Here is a 25,374-nt window from a genome sequence, read left to right on the forward strand (position 1 = left end):
GTATTTATGTATTTCCTTGTCCATAAGCTAATGAGGGGGCAGGACTAACAGTCAGACGTAGCAATCAAGCCCAGAACGACAGATAAAATCAGACTGTGAAGAAAATGTAAATGCTGTTTCAGATCCTTTGCACATCCCCATGTTGCCAATTCCAATTCCTAGTTTAATCACATGCATTGTATGTGCATAGGTGACATGAATATGGTATCAAAAAACCAAGAGGAGTTGGTTAATTTCAGTACCAGTGCATAGGACCAAACTCGGAATTTAAGCGATCATATTTTTCCAAAACTCCTCGAGTTGTTAAGTGGTACTTACAATCTAATAAAACGTAGCATAGATATGTCATCTTTTATTTTACTGCATGGCGATTATTCCACTCATATGTTTTCACTGTTTTTCAAACATGGTCTGTGACCATGTTTATCCAGATTTAGTTTACTTTTGATTTGACACTTTACCTTCATTTAGTTAATTGGCCATTTGTGAATGACATTGATACAATTAAACTGACTAACGTTACTTACTAAATTTACCTCCACCACAAATAGCTGCTTGCCACTGGCTGTTTTAACAGCGTATTAGCCAGTAATAAGCTTTACCGGTATCTACGAACTTACTGGAATAGTCATAAGAATTGAGAAATTGCTAGCGAGTCTGCCAAAGCTATTTCATTTCATGGCATAAGAACATATTTTTTTCTTTCATTTGTGAATGACATTGATACAATAACTATCAATAAAGGCGACAATAACTTTTCCATCAAGTGAAAAGACAAGAGAATCGTGGAATCTACCAGAAATAATTAATAAATGTCGTTGCTCTCAATAGATTCAAACTTAGGTCTTCCAGATGAGAGGCACTGTCTTCAACCACTACGCCATGGGATTACACGTTTCAGAAGTCGCTAGAAGCCATTGAGGATTGTGTTAAACTGACTAACGTTTCTTATTAAGTTTACCTCCACCATAGCGTCTATGAACTGTATGGCTTTTGCCACTGGCCCTTTTAACAGCTTATTAGCCAGTAATAAGTTAGTATCTATATATTAGTATCTACTAACTTCCTAGGAATAATCTTAAGAATTGAGCAATTGTTAGCAAGACTGAAGATTAACTTTTCCATGCCAGAAACAGTCGCAATATAACCGTATACAGTTTCAGTTAAGGCTTACTATAACGTAACTACTGTATGTTGTAGCCAGCTAATGTGTTTGTCTATCCTGACCCAAAACACATGCACGGATGCGTACTTTGAAAATCTACCAGAAATATCCACCAGAAAAAAACATAAACTGTTTTATTTCAGGCTAACTACAACGTAGATCATGACGGTTTTAGCCAGCGAAGTTTTGGTCCATAAGGAGTAATTCATAATGTGTACTTCCCTTCGTCTGCGAGGAGATACAACCTTGGGACTTATAGTTCACAGGTCTGCTTATCTAACCACTACGCTATTTAACAAGGGGTAGTCAGTCAGTTAGTCAGATACATTCGCTCTTCTTGGCCGGCTCCGCTTACGCGGTCCGCAAACATTAGACACATCCAACAGTATAATTGTAGTACATTCATTTGGGGAGACAAATCTGTCATCAAGAAAATATTATTTCTAACAAAACAACATGTCCCACAATTATTGGCACCCCTGTATTTATGTACAATCTCACTTTGCCAATAAAACAGCACTGAGTCTTCTGTAACATCTAATACGTTTGGAAAATACAGAGCAAGGAATCTGAGACTATTCCTCTTTACAGAATCTCTCCAGATCATCCAGGGTTCTTGGTCCTCTCTTATGCACTCTCCTCTTTAGCTCAGCCCACATGTTTTCAATGCGATTTAAGTAAAGGGACTGAGATGGCTATGACAGAAGCTTGATTTAGTGTTCAGTGAAAATTTTTGTGTTGATTTGGACATATGTGTAGGATCATTGTCCTGCTGGAAGATCCAGTGACGACCCAGTTTTAGTTGTTCCTGGCAGAGGCTGCCAGATTCAGATTTAAAATTCTGGCATTTCTGGGGTTCATGATGCCATGTTCCCTAACATGGTTTCTAGGGTCTTAGGGCTAAACAACCCCACAGCATCACAGAACCTCCCACCAATACTTAACAGTGGGGATCAGACTATTTTTCGGTGTAGCCATCCCTCTGTTTACACCAAACCCACCTTGAGTGTTTGTTACCCAAAAGCAACATTTTTGTTCATTTGACCATAGCACTCGGTTCCTGTACAAAGTTCTAGTACATTTAGCATACTCCAGACGCTTATGTTTGTGGTCGTAATGACAGGAACGTCTTTTTTCTGGCATACCTTCCGTAATTCATTGGCAATGGAGGTGGCGTCTAATGGTAGTTTTGGAGTACATTGTGACCCCATGAGACTACTCTCCTCTGTAAAATCTCAAAAGTGATCTTTGGGGATTTTTTTGCCTCTATTACCATCCTCCACAATGTGCGTGGGGGCAAAATAAACTTGGGTCCTCTTCTGGGCAAGTTTTAACAGTTCAGTGCTTTAAACTTTTTTAGTATTGGCCCTAATGGTAGATATATTTTTATAGCCATTTCCTGATATATGAAGCTCAACACACTTTTCCCTCATTTTGATTTTGTGGTGTTCTCTTATCTTTCCCATGTTGATGTATGATAAGGGAAATTGGCCTCTGTGTCACCTCATATTTATGCCCAGCAGTGACACAGGAAGTCATGGATCACTGCTTGGAAGTTCCTAAACACTTTGATCAACTTAAAAAGTTACATCTAAACAGACAAAATGCTTCAGTTACATTTTGTTCATAAGAATTTCTAGGCGTGCCAATAAATGTGGCACATGTGGTTCTGTTAGAAATAATTATTTTATGCTGACCAGGTTGGATGTTTCTCATTTTTTCAATGTGACATTAAGGTAATTCACAACAAGGTAACCCTTTGTTACTCATTTTTACTATGAGTGCCAATAATTGCGGACAACACTGTATATTATAAGCGGACTAACTGCTCTGTGTCATCTGAATTGTCGAAAAATGAAGGCGAAGACCCTTCCTCCAAATTGATGAACACCACATGGTCAACCTCAACATGAAGAAGTAAATAATCAGATCTATCATTTTCAGCCAGGTTAGCCAAGTCTCAGATCTCTTCGCTGTATGTAGCCATTTGTGTACTAACGTAGTCACAGCAACCAAGGCATGTAAAGTCAATCTTCACACTCAGATACCGATCAATTCATTGGAGTAAGGTGATACCATCACATACTTTGATTAACATCCCCTCATTAGCTTAAGGACAAGGAAACACATAAATACAGAAATAAATATATATAAAAATAAAATATTATGGAAATAAATTAATATAAAAATAAATAAACACAGAAATGAACGATCATGGAAATAAATGAACAGGGAAAAAATATTAATTAATACAAGTATAATGATATTTATTTATATTTTTAGGTATAAATATATTTATTGATACGTTTATTTATTTATAATTACGGCAGGTTTGGTCCTCCATACAACAGTGGCTGCTGAAACAAAAGGTTCGTTTGAGGCCCTTCCTTATGCAAGGCTCTTTTACATTACCCCCAAGTGAATACAATATAAGGTAATGCTGTTAGGGTACATATGTAAATACGATGACGTAGAAAAGGAAAAATAATGACTTGGACACACCCAGGACAATCATGCCCCTGCTAATAACATGGAATCCAATGGGAAACACTGCTTCAAACCATTTACACTTACCCTATCCGTCCTGCACTAGGAACAGCGGTACAAATAATGACAAGTGAAAGGCGGAGACACGGATTAGCATGCATGCCACCTCTTGGCACAGCCCTAACATCAGAGAGCTGATATTGATCCGGGTGTTGAGATTACCACGCCTGGTTACCATAACAGAAACCGATGAGGACTAAATATCAGGGGCACTTAACAGTACGTAACATGCACGTTTCTATGGTTACCTAGTGTCCCAAATGGCACCATATTCCTGCCCCAAACCTAGTGCAAACTCTGGCTCTGGTGGATATTCCAAAACCCTGTTCATTACCAAAATAATCAGATGAGCCATTGAGACAAATTCTGGCCTGTTATTTCATCTGTCTGGGACCTGAAGCTGTCAGTAACTTTTTTGGACTGAGGGAAGCAGATATGTGTTTGAGGTTAAGAGGTCTGAAGAAAGCCAAACCGCAGTATAATGGCCTGTAATTCAGATCCATACTGGGACAGGAGCCAGGGCCAGACACTCTGAACACTAACCCCTGTTACAGGCAAGTTAGAGGAGACACCGTCATAAAACACAGTACCTGTCCCAATTGGCATCCTGTTTCCTACAAAGTGCACTGGTTTTGACCAGGTTAGTGCCTTAGATTGGAAACAGGCAGACATTTCGAGCACAGGCCCATGCCTCCATTGGACTGTGATGACCGAAGATATTCTCTGCCAAAGTGTGTTTAATTCTTGACATTGATGCATAACTTCTTCGTGAGCTCATGTGTTCCGTTCGCAATCGACCAAAAAGCTTCCCGAGATAGATTGCCAAGTCAGCCCACCCTGACCAAAACTGTTTAACACTTGTGCCGTCCATGTCACTGCCGGGCATGGAGGAAGAAACATGCACACACACTTGCCAATGTAACAAAACATGTACATTGTCTGTCTCTGTCGCTCTCCGTTTTCTCAGTCTGTGTCTGTCTGTCTGTCTCTGTCTGTATCTATCTGTCTCTGCCACTCTCCGTTTTCTCAATTTCTGTCTGTCTCTGTCTGTCTGCCTCTTTCTGTCTGTCTGTCTGTCTGTCTCCGCCGCTCTACATTTTCTCAATTTCTGTCTGTCTCTGTCTGTCTGTCTGTCTGTCTGTTTCTGTCACTCTACATTTTCCCTGTCTGTCTGTCTCTGTCTGCCTGTCTCTTTATCTCTCCTTTCTATGTGTCCATGTGTGTTAGAGGAGAACGTGGTATTATATAGCACACAGCTGGGTACCCACCTCGTAAACAGAGGAAGGTGAGGAAGTCCTCAGTCTTGGGCTTGCGTCTGGTGAGGTCGCTGAGCAGGGTAGTGGGGCTGGTGGGCAGAATTGTCTCCAACAGCTTGATCGGGGTGGCACTGGGGGAGCTGGGCTGGGACTGGGCAAACTTCCTCTGTGCTTGCAAACGTGGCCTGGGAATTGAGATGCTAAAAAAAAGACATTTTAGTAATTTAACAGACGCTCTTATCCAGGTATACATCCTCCACTATACAGGGGACCAGGCTGCCATTTGGAACACATCCCAAGATGACACTGAGATCAATTCTACCAAGTTAAAAAAATTGCATTGATTCCTCTCTGCAATGAAGGGATTTAAAAAATAAATGTTTTTCTTTAGTTGATCAGCTTATTCTCCATGTCTAAGTTTGAGTTTAGCATCTCCTTCACTGGCTAAATTGAGTCAATACTACCCCCTCTACCCTGCAAGAGGTGACAGCTGCCTTCCTCAGTCCACTACATCCCAAATGGCACGTCAGTCCCTACTCTAATAAGTGCACTAAATGAAAATAATGACATTTGGAACAAACTGTCCTTTGATGGACTTTCATTTCAGCAAACACTGTTCTTTTTAGTAAAATTTAAACAGTTGTAAAAACAACGGATGATGGTTTTTTATTTAATCAAATATGGACTTGGCAGCGAGAGAGGCGCAACAGGATAGCTGGCCGTCTGATTGTCTGCCAGGCCGGGACAGCCGGGGGACAGCAGGGGGACGGTACATCACACAGTGTCCTCTCTTCCCAACCCATCTCTGGTCCAACACATTAACACGGCGCCAGGATCACGACAGCCCTTTCCACCTGTCCATGAACAGCCTCCGATCACAATACTGTAAGGTACTGTCGTACTGAGGGAAACAACTGTCTGGCTACACGGTGCATTGTGCACATGTTTAAAAATCTGCTGTGTTACAAAATACGATTGAAAATCGATTTGATGGTGACTTCTTTTCCGTCAACTGCCTCCCAACATTTTGTCACGACAAGGTGTAAAGGTTTTTATTATTATTATTTCATAACAGTGAAAAATAAAACAATAGTGTGGGGGGAAAAAACCTGCATTACCCGACAGGTGCGAAGTCACTGAAATCTAATTCTGCGCATGAGGTTCATAGGGCATAGTATTCCAGAAGTTGTACAACCAGTTAAGTGTTGTTTTCAGTTCAGGCAGTCATTTGAGATAATTGTGTACAGTGTACACCTAGTCCCATGTGCGTTATGAAAGTAAGATCCTTTCAGCACAAGATATGTTTATCATTTATACACAAAATATCTTTGAAATATTATTTGTGCTTGTCAACCTATTTACACGAGATTTACGAATGATCAGTTAGACGAGCTTGCATAGGAGATTACAATGTGATGTTAAATGCTAGTTCACTTGCATCTTATGCTCAATTCTCTATAACTGTAGTACTATAGCTAATAGTGGAGGTGGATATTTGCTATACATGCATGGCTCCTTTATCTATGAATGCCATTGGTAAATATGCAAATTAGCCATGTGCACACCATTCGTTACCAGTTGAATGTTCAATAGTAGCCTAATCTTATAACAATACTGTATTGTTTTGATGCTTTGTATTTCAGAAACCACACACACACACGCTATAACACACATCCAGATATCTACATCCCTACCACAACCCTGTACCACCTTGTCACCCATTAAATAACCATCAATCTTCTTATATATAACCAAACATTATTCTTTCCGAGGGTTGAGGCCAGCACTGTACAATCAGCACAATCTTAAAGCACAATCTTTAACAAATACTATACAGTACTTTATTTAGTACTCACCCCAATTACCCATGTTAAAAATACCTTTCGCATTACTGTGACATCTGTAAGTCTGTAAAAGCTTTGCACACATGGATTATGTAATATATTTTCCATTATTCTTCAAAAAGAAATAATGGAAAGAATATTCCCCAGGCTCTGCCAAGGTGTTGGGGATTATAGCTTCATGTCCTGCCATATATTTTATATCAGATTTAAGTCCAAACGTTATAAAATGTACTGTATTCTTGGTAAGCAACTGCAGTGTTGCTTATAAGAAGATTGATGGTTATTTAATGGGTGACAACGTTATAAAATGTACTGTATTCTTGGTAAGCAACTGCAGTGTTGATTTGGCCTTGTGTAGTTGGTCATTGACATGCTGAAAGATGTGTTGCTATCCCAGTGTCTGGTAAAAAGCAGACTGAAGCAGGTGCTCCTGCCAGTTCTTATCTGCATCCTGTTTAATTTTATCTGAAGAAAGTCCCAGTCCTGGCCAACGTCAAGCATACCGATGCCATGATGTAGCCACCACAACACTGGATAATAAGGAGGCAGACACTCACAATGTGTCGTTTTGCACGTTCCCAATTCAGTCTTTTTTTTGGTAGAGTCATTATACCATGTGGTACATTTTCTAACATCGTATCAATTGAACTGTGTTGCTGTTTTAAATATCTCAATGGCCAATGGATGTACCCAGAATGTCCCTTGAACAACACTGTGACTCAGGGAGGAACTCACCTCTTTCTGACAGGATCGTCCCCTGAATGCTCGCTACTGCCATCGTTGCTTTGAGACGAGCAGCATGAGTGCTCAGCTTTATTTTTCACAGCCAGTAGCTCTGGTTTTAATCCCGATCTGAAGCCTGCTGGGAAAGAAGTTGGTTATAACAGAAACTGACCATCAATAAATATGGCGAAGTATGCTTTGTCGTAGGCGCAGAATATACAGATTATAAAGGGAATATACGGGGGGGGGTCTGGGTGAGGACGCAGCCACTATTTAATGTTATATAAATGCAAGGTTATATTTCATGATGCAAAAGCCAGTCATTAGACAAATGATCCAAAACTGCAAAGCAATCTGCACTCACTGACTATGTATTGGCAAGAAAACAGCTGTTCAATATTCCCAATTGTTTATGTTCAGGTTAAACATATGGTGTAACTGAATTTGATTCTTGTTTAACATCTTTAATAAAGATAAATAATTTAACCAATGAAACATTTAAAAGGACTTCTTTGCTATACTTGGCTCACGCCATTACTGCTATAAAAACACAGCCTACAGCCGACAACTTACCCAAGTTGAATGAAAACAAATGAACTGTCAGGGCTCATCATTGTTATAAGCTGTTGTGCGCATAAATACATTACATGAATATACAGATAGGCAGACATTATTTATGAGCACTGGCTATTTGTCTTAAGTCATAGCCTTCAGTGGTGCAGTATCTGAATTTGTTCACAGTGGGTCAGTTCCAAACTGCATTCTTTTTTTCTAATCAGTGCAGTAGTTTTTGGGAAGGGCCCATAAAGAATATATATGGAATAGGGCTTAATTTGGGACACGATCAGTGTCAGGGAATAGCTCCCTGTAACAGTACACCTTACACAGATTTGCCTGAGGTCCCATTGACACTGAAGTGAGGAACACTAAGCTGAATGTTAGAGCGCTTTAATGCTGTAAGAGTGCCAATCAGACTCACCCACCGTGGGTGCGCGTGTGTGTGTGCGTGTGTGCGTGCATGCGTGCATGTGTGTGGGAGAGCCCATTAGAGAGACATGAGTCAGACAGACAGTCCACAGCTAAAGCCACTGAAGGGGGCATTATCCGGAGCATAATGTACTTCACTAACGGATATTCACAGTCATCATGGCTGAATGATAACATTCCTAATGGCCCATTGAACTGTCTAGAGGGGGGAAAGCCAAAGGAATTTAGCACAGTACTACTGTAACCTTGCATAGGTTTTAATAGGGTTAATAATGTGTGTACGTGTTGTACGTGGCATGATTAATCGGTACGAGTGTAAAGAGGTGCATATAGCAAGGATAAAAACATACTAAAGTAGTTCATATTAATATCATGTCAAATTTAAGCAACACTGAGAATTAATTGGAAAGCATTTCAAACTGTATATTTTCTATTTTCTTCTGGCAAATATACAGTTCAAGTCCATGTATTTGAACAGGGATGCGAGTGAGTGTTGCTGTTTGGGTCTGTATTCTAGCACATTATGTTAGAAATGAACCCAATTTCAATTACTAAGGTTAAAGTCCATACTAATTTGGGGGCATTTACATTCATAAACCCTGAACAGTGTAGGAATTACAGCCCTTTTTTATACACAGCCCCTCATTCCCCGTTTTAGGGGTCCAAAAGTAATTAAACAAATTATCTTAATTAAATATGTCATATTTACTACATGCATGCACATTCTTTTGCATTTGATGACTGCCTGGAGTTGCAACCCAAAGACATCTGAATTCCCTGTTTGTTTAGGGGCATTTGTGTTTTCAGTCTTGTCAATTTGCCATTGCTAAGCTAGTGCTTTCTTTCATCTTGGTGAAGATGAATGTTCATGCACAACTGTTGATTTTGACATTAATGTTTTGACTATGTCTCTGATTGATTTATTCAGATTTATTATGTTCATCATGATGGCAAGCTTGACTTGCATTGACACTTCATTGGTCCTTCTGTTATCAGACATCAGCAACTGACTCCAAATACATAGCCTAGAATCAAGAGTAGACATTGACAGCTATCCTGTGCATGCACTAATAATACAAACACACCTGTCTATAAAAAACTAGAGAAGAACCAGTCAGGAAGGATAAGGACAGTGCAATTGTCTGTGGCCACCACCTGGAAAACCATTCCTTTTTTGAGGTTGTCTTGCTGTTGCCTCTCCAGTGTCCCTGTTGTTACTTTCATTTGCACCAAAACAGGGGACATTGACAAACAATCGCTTATGCTTCCTAACTGGACAGATTGATATCCCTGAAGTTTAATTGACTTATAATGTGATGATTACATGTTCCCAAAATTTTTGAGCAGTGTTTTAGTTTAATGTCTAAATCGTATCATTTATTTCTACAGGAACACTATGTATTGGCCCTTAGCTGCAGTTAATGCAGAGTACACTGTAAATCCAGTGATAAAAATAGCCTCCCTCTCCTTGCATAGGTAGACGGTAGTGCTACAAGGTCAGCGTCCCGCTGAAGTTTACAAGTGGCCTGAGACCGAGCAGAGCACTTCACAACCTCACTGAAATGCCAGCAGATCTGGGTTCAAGTACTGTTTTAAGTCATTTCAAACACTTTATCTGGACTTGATTGAACTTGTCTGGCACAGCGGATCCGATGCACTATATCAGCAAAGTGTGCAAGCCTCACACCCCCCCCCCCCCGCCCCCCCCCCCACCCCCATGTACGTGGGAAACACATCTCAGGCGTTACTTTGAACACCTGCTAAGTTAGATTACAGTAGGGCAACGCAAACTGTTTTTGAAAGCTTTCAAATAGCATTTGAACACAGGTCAAAATACCAGTTGCCAAATATACCAGGGCCAATAGAGATGGACACTCAAATGTAGTGCATTATGTAGCATGCCATTTGGAGCACATCCAACTAGAATTCCCTTGTATGTTGTCACTGCCGGTAAATGGCAAGAGGAGCCAAACTGGAAAGCATCTTTTTGTGTTTGCAGTGTTCAGTTTCAATTTCTTTCTGCTCCATTTGTCCTATTCCCAGGTGAGAGCCTATCTTGTCTATGGAGCGTATTCCTGAATAACATGACGCTTTTGTGCTGTTTGTTTGTGGTAAAGGTGTGTGTGCTTAAAAACACCCTATTCCAGAGATATTGTACTACCTTTTGACTAGGGCCCATTAAAAATAGTGTACTATGAAGGGTAATAGGGTGCTATTTGTGAAGCACCCTCAGTGTTTAGAGCCTTTCTGACTCTGAATGGCGTGCAGGTTTTCTGCTGTTTGTTTGTCTGCGTCTAGGTGTGTGGTTAGAAAGAATGTCACCGTCGCTTTCAACCAAAGCTGTCTAACGCTTTTTTCCTGCATCAAACTCCTACGCATCTATTAATCTTTACCTGTGTTTGCCGAAATAGACATGTTGAAAAAGTTATGTATATTTTAGGGTGGGTCATTTCACAAGGACATATAACTTGCATTTTTTAACACAAAAATTTGCCTTTGGAGTGAACAATTCTTTCTATCCCAAATATATTCATTATGTAAGTAAAGGCTGATGCAATCCAGATTTGGTAAGTGTAACAGAAATTGCGATCGGTTTAGTAACCACCATGCTTGACCTAGGATTCCAAACCCTTGATCCCCAATGCCTCCTATCTTGTATGAATGATTTACCCAAATATTCTTCCACTACAAACTACAACAGGCCTCTAAGTTCTAGACTGCTTTGATTGAGGGGGACTTGAGAAATATGGGGTGGGCAGGACTTTTTTCTAACTGTTATGTTGTATGTGGTGTAAAATAAATGGTTATTGGCAGCTTTCCCCGAATTCCTTTAAGTATTGTCTACTGGAAAGTGTTTCAATGATGCCCAGTTTCACAATGAGATCTAGCCTAAAAGTGAATTAATAATTTTTGATAATTTAAAGAACTAAATTATATTATAATGGTTTAAAAGAAACCCACCTTCACCCCCTTTTAGTAGGAAATTATTCCAATTACGGGCAATTTCACATTATATTAAATGCTGGATATACAGCTCTGGAAAAAATTAAGAGACCACTCCAAATTATTAAATTAGCATCTCTACATGTATAGCAGGCATTCCATTCCAGTATCTGTTAAATTCCAACACAGGCACACCTCATTTTACCTAATGAGGTACTGATTAGGTGATTACCTGAACCAAATCTAATTTAACGAGGAAAAACCACTGCTGTTGTCATCACTATCCTCTTGCAATAGGACCAGCTAGATGGCAAAAACAGTGCAAGTAGTACCTCAAAGTTAATTTGAATATAAAAATTACTATTCAGCATGACAAAAGAGTTGAAAAGAAAAGCTTTGAGTGAGGATAAGAAGGGTTCAATTCTGGTTTTACTGGCAGAGGGATACAGTGAGCGTCAGGTTGCTTCCATCCTGAAAATGTCAAAGACGGCGGTTCATAAGAACAAGGTCAAGCAACAGACATTGCGGCCAACAAAGATGGAGACCTGGCGAGGCTTACAAGCCACAGTGTCTGGCACCCACTGTGAAATTTGGTGGAGGATCGGTGATGATCTGGGGATGCTTCAGCAAGACTGGAATCGGGCAGATTTGTCTTTGTGAAGGACGTATGAATCAAGCCAAGTACAAGGTTATCCTGGAAGAACACCTGCTTCCTTCTGCTCTGACAATGTTCCCTAACTCTGAGAATAGTTTTTTTCCAGCAGGACAATGCTCCATACCACACAGCCAGGTCAATCAAGGTGTGGATGGAGGACCACCAGAACAAGACCCTGTCATGTCCAGCCCAATCTTCAGACCTGAACCCCATTGAAAACCTCTGGAATTTGTTCAAGAGGAAGATGGATGGTCAAAAGCCAAATTGCGGTTGGTGGGTGTCCCTTTGGTTGATGCTTGGCAATGTGGGTGGATTGATTTCCTGCCTGTTGGGCCCTATCCGGGGCCTCCCCCAGATAGGGCCACAGTGTCGCCGGACCCTCCGTCCCAGTCCCAAGGTCTTATGCTGCGATATTATTGTGCTGGGGGAGTAGGGTCAGTTCTCCTTCTCCACTAAGTTCTCCTTCTCCACTATAAATCCTTGCTGATATGAGGAATGCATTTTCTGAATTTTCCCAGTCTTCCTGTTTTGAACTTAGGAGGGCATGAAGTCCTGGTCCACATCTGAGGAGTACCTGGCTTGGGGGACCCGTTGCTGTCCCTGAACTGGTTGTGTTGCAGATCGAGACGATGCCTGGCGATTTCAGCTGCCAATGTGCTGACACCCCCAACTCCCCCGTGTTGTCCCTGTCCTTGTCCATTAGGTCATGCTTCCGACCTGGACTGTCACACCCTGATGTGTTTCACCTGTTGTTTTGTCCCCGCCCCTCACCAGGTGTTCCCGGTTCCCTATTAGCCCCGTGTACTTAAACCCTGTTCTCTGTTTGGCAGTTGCCAGATCGTCTTGTCCCGTACAGTCGTTTCCAGCGTTCTATGTGTTCATCAGCCAGTCTACCTGTCCTTCTATTCCCCGGTTACGACCCTTGCCTGTTTTCCGGATTACGAGCCTGCCTGCCCTCTCCTGTACCTTCGACCATCCGAACGCCCGACAACGAACACTGCCTGTCCCCCACCACGAGCCAGCCTGCCCTCTCCTGTACCTTTGACCATCTGACCGCCCGACAACAAACACTGCCTGTCCCCCACCACGAGCCTGCCTGCCCACTCCTGTACCTTCGACCATCTGAACGCCCGATAACGAACCCTGCCTGTCCACCACTACGAGCCTGCCCACTGCCTGGTTGTTCAATAAATACTTTGGACCGCCCTCCTCTGCCTCTGTGTCCGCATTTGGGTCCCCACCCGTTCATCGGTGTGATATGGACTAAGTTTAAATAGACTCTAGACTCAGCCCACATGCATTTATTCATTATTACAATTGTAATCTTAATATGTTTACCTGGCAAAGCCAGAAGAGGACTGGTCACCCCTCTGAGCCTGGGTCCTCTCTAGGTTTCTTCCTAAATTTTGGCATTCTTAGGGAGTTTTTCCTAGCCACTGACATACTGTTGTTTGCTCCTTTGGCTTTAAGGCCAGGTGTTTTGTAAAAGCACTTTGTGACATCTGCTGATGTAAAAAGGGCTTTATAAATAAAAATGATTTGATCAAACAAAGCCAAGCTACTTACATTTTTGTGCCAGGAGTGGCATAAAGTCACCCAACAGACTGGTGGAGAGCATGCAAAGACGCATGAAAGCTGTGATTAAAAATCAGGGTTATTCCACCAAATATTGATTTCTGAACTCTTCCTAGGTTAAAAAAAATAGTATTTTATTGTTGAAAAATGAATATGAATTTGTTTTCTTTGCATTATTTGAGGACTGAGAACAATGCAATGTTTAAATGACAATATTTTTATTTGGAATTTGGGAGTAATTTTGTCAGTAGTTTATATATAGCAGAGCTGTATATTAGACTAATTTGACATTAAACCATGTTTTTATAAATATTAGAACCCTTTGTAATATTTCTACCTGCCACCTCCTCAAAGTACATTTATTATACTTTCTTATAGTTATTCATTAACTTTCAAAATATACAATATATATTATTTGTGATTCTCCTTGCTTTAGCCATTCCTAAACACATTCCCAACATTTGCCTTGAAACTCAATCCTTAGTGCGTGTTTCCAATTTGTTAACCCTCGCTTTGTAAAAATTACATCTCTATCATTTTGTGCATCCAGGTTAATTGATCACTCCAGCCACGGTCTTTCACCATAGCAGGTCAGATTGTATGCACGAGTGGTTTGACCAAATAGATGTTTAGGGAATGATTTAAGAATGGTTTGTGAGGGTGTGCTTGTGTTATGCCCATGCTTGAACAACTACGTTGGTTCTGTAACACGGTGGAAGCAAGGGTGAAGACAAGCTAGCGATGTGCTTGGGCGAGAAGCAGGTGCACCACTTGCGGCCAAACATTACGACGTCAGCAGAGGTGCTACGGGGCTTTGGGACAAAAAAACGGTACTTGTTCCTAATGAAATGTCTCTGCTAGCAAACCACTTATAATCAACCTCATTCAGCCAATGCACATAGCAAGCAATCTAGTAGCTAGCTAGACACACGTGTCTCAATAACTATCAAAGCCCTCGTGCAGGACGAATTGCCCACAATACTGCACACAACCAACCACAAAAAGTATGCCCCCAAAACAAAATAGAAATAAAAACATATAATAAGATATAAAATTCCAAAAATTAATGTCTGAAAGTTGATGTATTCGTTTCAGAATGGAAAACAAATAACACAACTGATCAGACAAACTGACACTGAGTTTTAAATTGTCGATACAGCCAATCAGATATTAGAAAAACATAGCATTTTGAAAATGTTATTGTTTTCTTGTTTGTCATTTTAGGGGACAAGACGTAAATCCAAGGGGGCAACACCCCCTCCAGCCGCCTCAGAACCGTCCCCGAACTACAACACCATCTGACAATTTATATGAAACCTCAACTGAACTATATATATCATCTCTTTTTTCAGAAATAAATATAACTACTGAATAAATGTAACTACAAATACTATCTTTAACAGAAAACTATTACATCAATTGAAAGCAACAGTTACAGATTATAAGAAATTATTTCCCCAGTCCAATCTCTAACTTCATGACTTGAGAAAGTTGTAGCTCATCTTCTGAGTGTCAATATTAAGATATTACTGTATACTTCTGTCGCTTCTTCCTCTGACATTTTAGAGTTGTTTTGTTTATTGTCTATCATTTCGTGTCGTGCCATTATAGAGTGGCACAACATAATTTAAACTTTTCTCAAATTAAGAATGGTTCCATTGACACACTAGTGCCCCAAATTGGAATTAGAAACCCTTGCGCGAGACACAAAATGTCAACACAATTCTCCCTAATGCACTGCAGGCAATTGCTTAAAGTTCACTGCCTTAACCACAGTGTTACTGCAGATCCCAGTCCTGTGTTGTCAGTGAACAGGTGTGGCTTCACCACAAATGGCAGCTTTCTAAGTGCACTAAGAGAGCATGGGGAGTTATTTGGGATGTGGCTTTTGTGACAGTCAGAGCTACAGGGGACAGACTCACCGTTTATGTTTCCTGTGCCAAGGCCGTCAGTCACCTTGTTCTTCTGGGCGCTCTTGAACTCCTTCAGGGAGAGGTAGAGGACCTTCCGCACCTCACGCTCCTCTAACCATGGGATCCCATCGTTGTCATCCTGTGAACGGAAAGGGGGGCAGGCGGGGTTAGCCCTGTAGGGTTTGTGGCGCCAAGTAAGCAACGTCAAGGTCGTAGAGTGGGGGGAACAAGTGTTATGACATCACAGAATGCATTCTGTTTACAAGACCTTTTAGATCTAAACAAATAACATTATAAAGACAGCAAGGACCTGGTAGATCAGAACTCTACTACTAGAACTGTACTCCTAGTTGTATGTCACTTATGACCAGGATCCACGAGGCTCTGATCAAATGTAGTGCAATATGTAGGGAATATGGTAGCATATCAGACCAGGCCATGCTTTGCTAGGTCCAGTGAATTTATGTTGAACAAAATAATTGATCAGTGATGCTTCATGACACATCAATCAAATGCTTTGCTCGGACAGAGCTCCAAATGGTGCTAAAATATTATTGTCTTAACTACAACACATTGTAAAGACAGCTGTAAAATCGCAGAGAAAAACCTCATCAAAACAGATGTAGATGTATGCCATGTTTGTGGTGAATCATGCCATCCGGCAAGAAGAGACTAGATATACAGTGGATATAAAAAGTCTACACACCCATGTTAAAATGCCAGGTTTTTGTGATGTAAAAGAATGAGACAAAGATAAATAATGTCAGAACTTTTTCCACCTTTAATGTGACCTTTAACGTGAACAATTCAATTGAAAAACAAACCTGAAATCTTTGAGGGGTAAAAATAAAAAACTCACAATAACCTGGTTGCATAATTGTGCACAACCTTAAACTAATAGTTTGTTGAAGCACCATTTGATTTTATTACAGCACTCAGTCTTTTTGGAGTAGGAGTCTATTAGCATCGCACATCTTGATGTGGCAATATTTGCCCACTCTTCTTTGCAAAAGCTCTCCAAATCTGTCAAACCTGTGCACAGCCCTCTTCAGATCACCCAACAGATGTTCAATTGGATTCTGGTCTGGGCTCTGGCTGGGCCATTCCAAAACATTAATCATCTTCTGGTGAAGCAATGCTTTTGTGGATTTGGATGTGTGCTTTGGGTTGTTGTCGTGCTGAAAGGTGAACTTCCTTTTCATCTTCAGCTTTCTAATGGACTCCTGAAGGATTTGTGCCGAAATTGCCAGGTATTTGGAACTATTCATAACTCTCTCCACCCTGACTAAGGCCCCGGTTCCAACTGAAGAAAAACAGCCCCAAAGCATGATGTTGTCGCTACCATGTTCCACTGTGGGTATGGTGTTCTTTGGGTGATGTGCAGTATTGTTTTTGCACCAAACATATCTTTTGGAATTATGGGCAAAAAGTTTAGCCTTGGTTTCATCAAACAATACCACATTTTCCCATGTGCTTTTGGGGGACTTGATGTTTGTTTTTGCTAACTTCAGCCAGGCTTGGATGTTTTTCTTTGTAAGAAAAGGCTCCTGTTTTGCCACCCTACCCCATAGCCCATTCATATGAAGAATACGGGAGTTTGTTATCACATGTAGCACATAGCCAGTACTTGCCAGAGATTCCTGCAGTTCCTTTAATGTTGCTGTAGGCCTCTTGGAGGCCTCCCTGACCAGTTTTCTTCTCGTCTTTTCATACATTTTGGAGGGACATCCAGTTCTTGGTAATGTCTCTGTTGTGCCATATTTTCTCCACTTGATGACGACTGTGTCTTCACTGTGTTCCATTGTATATCTAATGTTTAGGAACAATATCTGATTGATATCTGTCACGTCCTGGCTATGCCCCCAGCCATCTCTGCGCTGGGCTGGGGCCATAGTCAGGACAGGACAGAAGGTGGTGCCTCTAGCCACCTCTAATCCATTTTGGTCTCCCCAATTGGAGACAGGTATAGATTGTTGCCTCCAATTGGGGACCCAATGTGTGGCAACACCCGGGGTGGTTCATTTTGGTTTTGTTCTGTACATGCTGCCCTACATCACTGGTTGCTGCTTTGTTTTTGTTTCTTTCTGATTAAACCCATGGATTATTACTGCACTCATGTCTCTGCGCCTGTGTCCTACCACCAACCCAACTGTGACAGAATGAACCACCAACTAGAGACACAGCAGAGATGAACGGTAGGGGAACTTCTTGGTGGGCCCGACACCAATACTGAGGAGGAGGAGAACCCCTACCATCCCCCGCTGCACACCTGGCCAGCCCAGCGCCAACCCCGGAGGAGACGTCGACGGAGGCGACGTCACCAACCCACCGTGAGTCAGCCCCAATCATTTTTTGGGGGGGGGTGCTATGGGGGCTGGCGGAGGACCCCGAGGATGATGAGCCCTTGCAGCCGCCGCTCACTTAGGGGATGATCAGGGTGCCCCAGCCAGTCCCAGGGGCTCCGCCTCCTCGGCCTGTCCCGGCAGACAGAGTCACTTTAAATGATGGCAGGTGTGTAATGACATGTGTTTGAATGTGATTGGTTAATTCTGAACACAGCCTCATCCCCAGTTAAAAGAGGATGTGCACACTTATGCAACCAGGTAAGGTTTTTATTTATCACCCCCCCCCCCCCCCCCCCCCCCCCCGAAGATTTAAGTTTGTTTTTCAATTGAATTGTTCACATTATAGGTCACATTAAAAGTGGAAAAAGTTCTGGCATGATTTATCTTTGTCTCATTCTTTTACATCACAAAAACCTGCCATTTTTATAGGGGTGTGTAGACTTTTTATACCCACTGTATGATAATATTTAGAAAGAAGCTGTTCTTCGGACATCTTGTCCCTTTCAAAGTAGTAAAACAGAGCGTTTCAGACACAAAGCATTGATGCAATACCCAGGGTCACGGGTATAGGTTTGTGTTGCATATTGGTGATGTCAGGGTAAATGGGTTGCAGGATTTTCACTCTTTTCCTGGGGGATCAAATCAACCTGTCAGTAATATTGGGTGGGGGGGTCATGATCCCCCTGCCCCCGCCCAGGGAATTCTGTGCAGCATGCAGTCAGGCAGTCTCCCAGCAGGTGATTGCAGAGTTGAACAGTTAAAAAGTAGGGAATAAGGTACCATTTGGAAAGTACCATTAACCGTTTAGTAGCTGCACAAATTATAGGCTTCAATTTCTCAGATTGCATTCCAAACCAATCATCATTCCCCGCAGCCCTTTGGTCAGAAGTAGTATGTATTATATAGGAAACAGAGTACCATTTGGGCTCAGAATCAGTTTGAAATGTCTTTGACATATCAGATCAAATGAACTGGACAAGACAGAGCTGTTCAAAGAAACTAAAAGACACCAAACAGAACATGAAAGTTTTTTCCCCCTCAGTTAATCCACTTTAATCTACAGTAATCTCCAAAATCATTGGCAACACTAGTCTTGATAAAGTCCAGCAAAAATGTATGTATGCAATAAATAAATAAAATACCAAGCTATATAGCATGCCAAAAAACTATACTCCAAAAATTATTTTTGAGAAACATTTTATTTGTGTGAGTTTTCTTCTGACAAAGGGGTCAACATTATTGGCGCCCCTGTATTTGATACAGCATATAGCCTGCCTGTGTGGATATTGGAACTGTGCCTTTTTACATTATGTTTAATCATAGTGGGGAACACATTAGGAAGGATCTTCGCCCTTTCCTCTGAGTATAATGTGATATCCTTTAGTCAGGGTTTATTGACTGGCCACCAAAGCTTTTCAGCAGGCGTAAATCAGAAACTGAGATGACTACTGTAAATGTATTTCTTTACTGTTTTTATTTTCCCAAAATGTTACTTCCCTCTCAACTTTGTGACATTACATTTTATAACCTTATACAGTTTCAGTTAAGGCTTACTATTACGTAACTACTGTATGTTAAGCCAGTAAATGTGTTTGTCTATCCTGACCCAAAACACCAGAAATAACCGTTTATCAGGCTTACTATAATCCTTACGGTTTCAGCCAGCGAAGTTTTCATCTGCGAGGAGATACAAACTTGGGACCTATAGTTTACAAGTCTGCTTCTCTAACCACTACGCTATTTAAGAAGGGACAGTCTGCCAGTCAGTCACTCACTCAGTAAGAGACGTTCGCTCTTCTTGGCCGGCTCCGCTTACGCGGAGCCTACCAGGTGCTATTCTAACTTGTGGCCTGTGGAAAAGCAAAAAAGGCGTGTAGAGTCATGTCAAGCTGGTACCATGTAGTGGAAAAGATCCCAAAGCAAGTAGAGTCGAGCCGGTACCATGCAGTGGAAAAGCGCCATAAGAGTTGCTATAGCATGACAAGACGTGGCATCTTTACACCCCACCCCCTCCAGACAGCACTAAAACAATTGGATGTCACTGTCGGTATCCCAGAATTCCTGGCCACAAGGGGGTGGGCAAAATGTTACTGTTGATTGCAATGTTTGCTGGAAGATCCAAGCATAAACAACACAGTTTTTGGGTAACTTGGCTGAGCTCAAGACACCATTTACTACTTGTGGTAGCAAAACAGCCCCATAACATCAGAGATGCACCACAATATTTCACAGTAGGTATGAGGTCTTTTTCTGCAATCGCATCCTGCTTTCAGTGCTAAACCCACAACTTGTGTACTTAGCCACGGAGGTTACATCTTGTCTCTTTAATTTAATTGTATTGCTTTAGCACATCCATGTGCCAATACTGTTTAGCGAACTCCAGACAGTTACATTCATTTTTGCTCAAAATAAAAGCCTTTTTCTGTTGGCATGAGGACGTGTTCAGATGTGTTCAGACATTTCTCGTCTTCTGAATGTTCTTAATGTGCATGAAAACAAGATACATGTTGGTTCTTTACGATGGAATGGTAACAGTGTTCCAATGGTTAGAAATGTCAATGTTCTCCTAATCATGTAAATGTTTATTTTTTTAAATAAATGTTTCATTTATGAAGATAAACAACCGTTGACAATGTTAATGGATGAAAAATGTATTGTTTGAATATTACTATACCATGATGCCATGATACAGTTTCTTTAAATGGGATTAACTGTAAGATGATATTTTGCACAAAAAATAATAATATACAACATTTCCATAAAATATTGCTCAGTATTTTTACTATTAATTGTCGTTTTAGTTTTTTGGTTATCTTTATCAAGCGTTACTATCATTTTGGAAGTCACATAGTATGGACTAAATACAAGAGCTAAACATCAGAGTAAAAATGTTTTAACTCCACAAACAGCATAACAGTAGTGAGTCCAAGTAGGCACAATCCTACAAGCAAATGTATACAGTACGTACAACAAGGGGTAATCGTCAAAAAGCCACAAACAACCGCTTGATAGAAAATGCTGTTGATTTAATCTGTGAGAGAGAAAGCTAGGACACGTGTCAAAGAGGATTCCCAGCAGGCTGAATTAGGTTATTATAGCAGACATTGCCTGCTGAAGTGCTTGTGTCCTAACTGGCACCCTATTCCCAGACCGGGGCCCTTATCAATAGCAGTGCACTGCAAAGTGAATGAGAAGGTATTTAGGAGGGAGACTAGTGTTTGCACAGCATACATTCCTCCCCCAGAAGCTGTTCCTGTGTGAATATCCCCTCATCCTGTTCCAGATACAGAATGTAGGCTATTCCAGCTGACCTGCATCTCTACACACACACACACACACACACACATAAACACACTTCTACGAGTGTGTGTCTGTTCTTTAAGGGACAGTGCCACGCCATGACGCCAATGAATCAGAGTCTTTGTGTCATCGGCTAATAAAAACCCTCCTGGCCTTTAGCCAAACAGTCAACTCATGCTCAGCAAATGGAGCTATGTAACAAATGGCACCTTGTTCCCTATATAGTAGTACGCTTCTTTTGACCAGAGTCCTATGGGCCTAGTTTGAAAGTGTGTTGTACAAGAAAAAAGGGTGTAATTTGGGACACAACTTGAGTGATAATGGCAGAACAGTAAATTGTCATGCTGAGGAACATAGTGCCATGAAATAATTGCCGACTTTATGTCCCGGCAGAAATGAGTCTGCTCTGCTAGCCTCACTGCAGTACGATTGCGATGAGCCCGGTCAGGCATTTCTATTGTAAGAGACTGTGAGAAATCAAGCTAGTCTCAAAAACAGTCTTTCATCATCATGATGACATTGCCACAGCACTCACGTGTTTGTTCCGTGTCCACTCGGAACATGCACAGTTCTGGTACCACTGCAAAGAGCCCCTTCAGGCTTTTCTCTTACAGTAAGGTTGATAGAGATCAAAACATACAATGGTCACACTGCTGTGTCTGTGCAGACATGTGTTTCTTTCCCAGAGCATCCATGATATCACCCAGGCACGGGCGGTGAACCTCATAACCTCCCTCAGGGATGACCTAACTAAACCAGAGCCTGTTTTATTCATGAACACTTTGCACTTTTTTGATCTTCTGAAATGCCACACCTATAAATAACCATAGCCCCTGTGTTGTCTCCTGAGCAGTTGCCAAAAATGTATACATCACAAATAGCACACTATTCATTATAGACTCTAGTTGAAAGCAGTGAACTACATAGGGAATAGGACACAATTTGAGAGGCAAATAAAGTCGGATTACTCAGCTGCGGTAGCCTACAGTGCTTTCACATGTCGTGATTGTCAGGCTATTTGCAGTTGTGGGATGCCGTCTGACATATACGTGTAAAAAGTACAAACAGTAAAACACTGTTCTGTTTAATAACCAGGCTGAAGTTACAGTCCAGTTGGCATTTATATAGTCTACTACTGTTGTTTAGAGTCCTATGGCCCATTGTCAAAAGGAGTGCACTAAATGGGCAAGTGGGGTGCCATTTGCGGCTATACAGAGACTAAACTGACAGTCGCCCAGTGACTAATCTTAACTCTAGAGACAAAATGTACAGTCCCCTGAGAATAGACTGATAGTCCTCAGAGACTTGACTGACAGTCACCCCTGAAAATACACTGACAGTTCCCTAAGAATAGACTAACAGTCCCCTGGGAATAGACTAACAGTCCCCTGGGAATAGACTGACAGTCCTCTGAGAATAGACTGACAGTCCTCTGAGAATAGACTGACAGTCCTCTGAGAATAGACACAGATACTCCCCTGAGAATATACTGACAGTCCTCTGAGAATAGACTGACAGTCCTCTGAGAATAGACACAGATACTCCCCTGAGAATAGACTGACAGTCCTCTGAGAATAGACAGACAGATACTCCCCTGAGAATAGACAGACAGTCCTCTGAGAATAGACAGACAGATACTCCCCTGAGAATAGACTGACAGTCCCCTGAGAATAGACAGACAGATATTCCCTTGAGAATAGACAGACAGATCCTCCCCTGAGAATAGACTGACAGTCCTCTGAGAATAGACAGACAGATACTCCCCTGAGAATAGACTGACAGTCCTCTGAGAATAGACACAGATACTCCCCTGAGAATAGACTGACAGTCCTCTGAGAATAGACAGACAGATACTCCCCTGAGAATAGACAGACAGTCCTCTGAGAATAGACAGACAGATACTCCCCTGAGAATAGACTGACAGTCCCCTGAGAATAGACAGACAGATATTCCCTTGAGAATAGACAGACAGATCCTCCCCTGAGAATAGACTGACAGTCCTCTGAGAATAGACAGACAGATACTCCCCTGAGAATAGACTAACAGTCCTCAGAGAATTGGCTGACAGTAACCTCTGGGAACAGACTGACATTCCCCTGAGACTAGACTGACAGTCCCCTGAAGACAGAAGAACCTCTCATCCTCTCTCTGTCTTACTCTCCCTTTCTCCCTTTCCCTAATTTTTTGTACATACAGTTGTAGGCACGGTTTACTACTCTTTGTAATAAAATATAGAAGTAGATTTTAATATTTTTATACGATCCGACAGACACTCCCTCCCTACCAATTTTCATCCCCTGAGCCGGTGCAGAGAGACTGCAGTTGTTAAAAAAAAAAGTCCTGTTCATACTCAAAAAGGACATTTTCCATATTCATTGAGACAGTTTAGAGAAAGTCGGAAGAGTTGACACTACGATGGGACCCAGGTCTCTGGCAAGAGGCATATGTTTCGGCAGTGTAGGTGTGCTACCACTTATTCACCTCTCTACATCCCATCGTCCTTATTGACACATAATGAATAACGAAAAACCAAGGACTTATAGTGAGTTAAACACATCTTTTTAGCCCTAGTCCCCTCCAAGGCAGGTTTGGGGTCAATTAACATTGTCAAAACTGTATTCAAAAGCAATTGGACAAACAAAAAAGGACCATTCATCACTAAAATGTGTAATTTAATTTAAATCCCTGTCCTTCACTGACTACAGGGTTGAAATGAGATTGACCCCCATTCCTTCTCCAGTGCTTCTGCATGTTTGTGGGAGCTGAAGAGTGAAGGCTGCTCCCGCTGATGGAGAACGACAGATTCATTTCAACAGCCTCAAAATGTACCAGACCCAACAGTCCTGACAGTTCGATACCACGGACCACAGTCAGAATCACAACCAGACAGTACGACTGTTTGACGAGACCGTTGTCAAATTATTTCCCCAAACAGCACCCTATTCTCTTATGGGCAGTATGCAAGAAACTGTTATGGATGTATTGCCGTATTTTTTTGTAAAAACCCAGTGAATTTCTACAAGCCAGAATGGTGCACAAACTGAACAGTGCCAGAAGAAACACAGGCGTTATTCTCTCACTGAGTGACCCGAAGCCCAGGTGATCTTCTGCACATCACCGCCCCATTCCCTACATAGTACTGAATCTGACTCTGGTCAAATGCAGCAAGCACTTAAGGGAATAGCAGGGCGCCATTTTGGACGTTTGCCATGTAAAGCTAAGCTAATAAAGCGACAGACTCCCCTACCGACGTGAATGCAGGACACGGAACCACACGACACGTTTGGAAGAACTTCCAATGTGTTCAGTTAGACCGACATGTCCAGTAATCCCTAACCCAATATCTGTCAACAAACAGGCTGGCGTCCAGCAAACTCACCAACCTGGAGTCAAATAGACTTACTGATGTCAGTCATTTTCAAAATACTTTTAAGAAGACATACCTTGAAGTTTGCACCTTAGGAAGCACAACACAAGTGCCTCTTGACACAACCACAGCCTTCTGTCCACACATTGACATTGTGTTTTAACCAACATCTGATCAGTTAGTTTTACATGGTTTACAATTTGACACCCATGTATTGGGTTTTCAACAGAGGGTGAATTATGTTGTTTTGATCTTGTTGCCAGACAATGACCATAAAATACAACGCCACCATAAGGCCTTCACATGGTAAGTGCATGGCACTTGCAGCCCCATGGTTGTGGGTTCGATTCCCACCGGGAGCCAGTATGGAAATGCATGCAATCAATACTGTAAGTCACTCAGGATAAGAGCTTCTGCTAAATTATCTTTAAATGTCCTAGGGTGATCCAGTGGCTGAAGCCGTACTGTTGCAGCATGGGTTTGAATTTGTCCCAGTCCTCAGCAAACACTCTCTGTCTTTTCCCATTGTATCTGTAAATAAAGCATGAAAGCCTGAAAAATAAATATCACTCAAATCCATTAAGTGTCTCCTCTACTCCAAGCCAGCAGTGCCAATTATATTAAGGTCTGTACTACTACTCTGCTTACGAATTGGAAATAATTCAATCAGTATTTGAACCCAGATCTGCAACACTGAAAGCTCTGCACACCGTACCCTCCCTATCCCAGGGTCAAAGGGGACGGTTGACCTCTG

At 41.6% G+C, this 25,374-nt stretch overlaps 1 protein-coding gene across 1 annotated transcript in view; it reads right to left on the minus strand.

The window, feature by feature from the left end:
* Positions 1-25,374, minus strand: part of jarid2a (jumonji, AT rich interactive domain 2a) — a 54,144-nt gene that overhangs the window by 21,498 nt on the left and 7,272 nt on the right. Inside the window, exons 2-4 of the mRNA XM_013132811.4 lie at positions 15,618-15,747; positions 7,548-7,671; positions 4,981-5,168 (exon numbers count right to left, since the gene is read on the minus strand). Of these exons, the coding sequence (XP_012988265.2) occupies positions 4,981-5,168; positions 7,548-7,671; positions 15,618-15,747 (442 nt within the window). The remainder of the gene's footprint in view (positions 1-4,980; positions 5,169-7,547; positions 7,672-15,617; positions 15,748-25,374) is intronic.

Source organism: Esox lucius, chromosome 20, assembly GCF_011004845.1.
Source record: "Esox lucius isolate fEsoLuc1 chromosome 20, fEsoLuc1.pri, whole genome shotgun sequence".
NCBI lineage: Eukaryota > Metazoa > Chordata > Actinopteri > Esociformes > Esocidae > Esox > Esox lucius.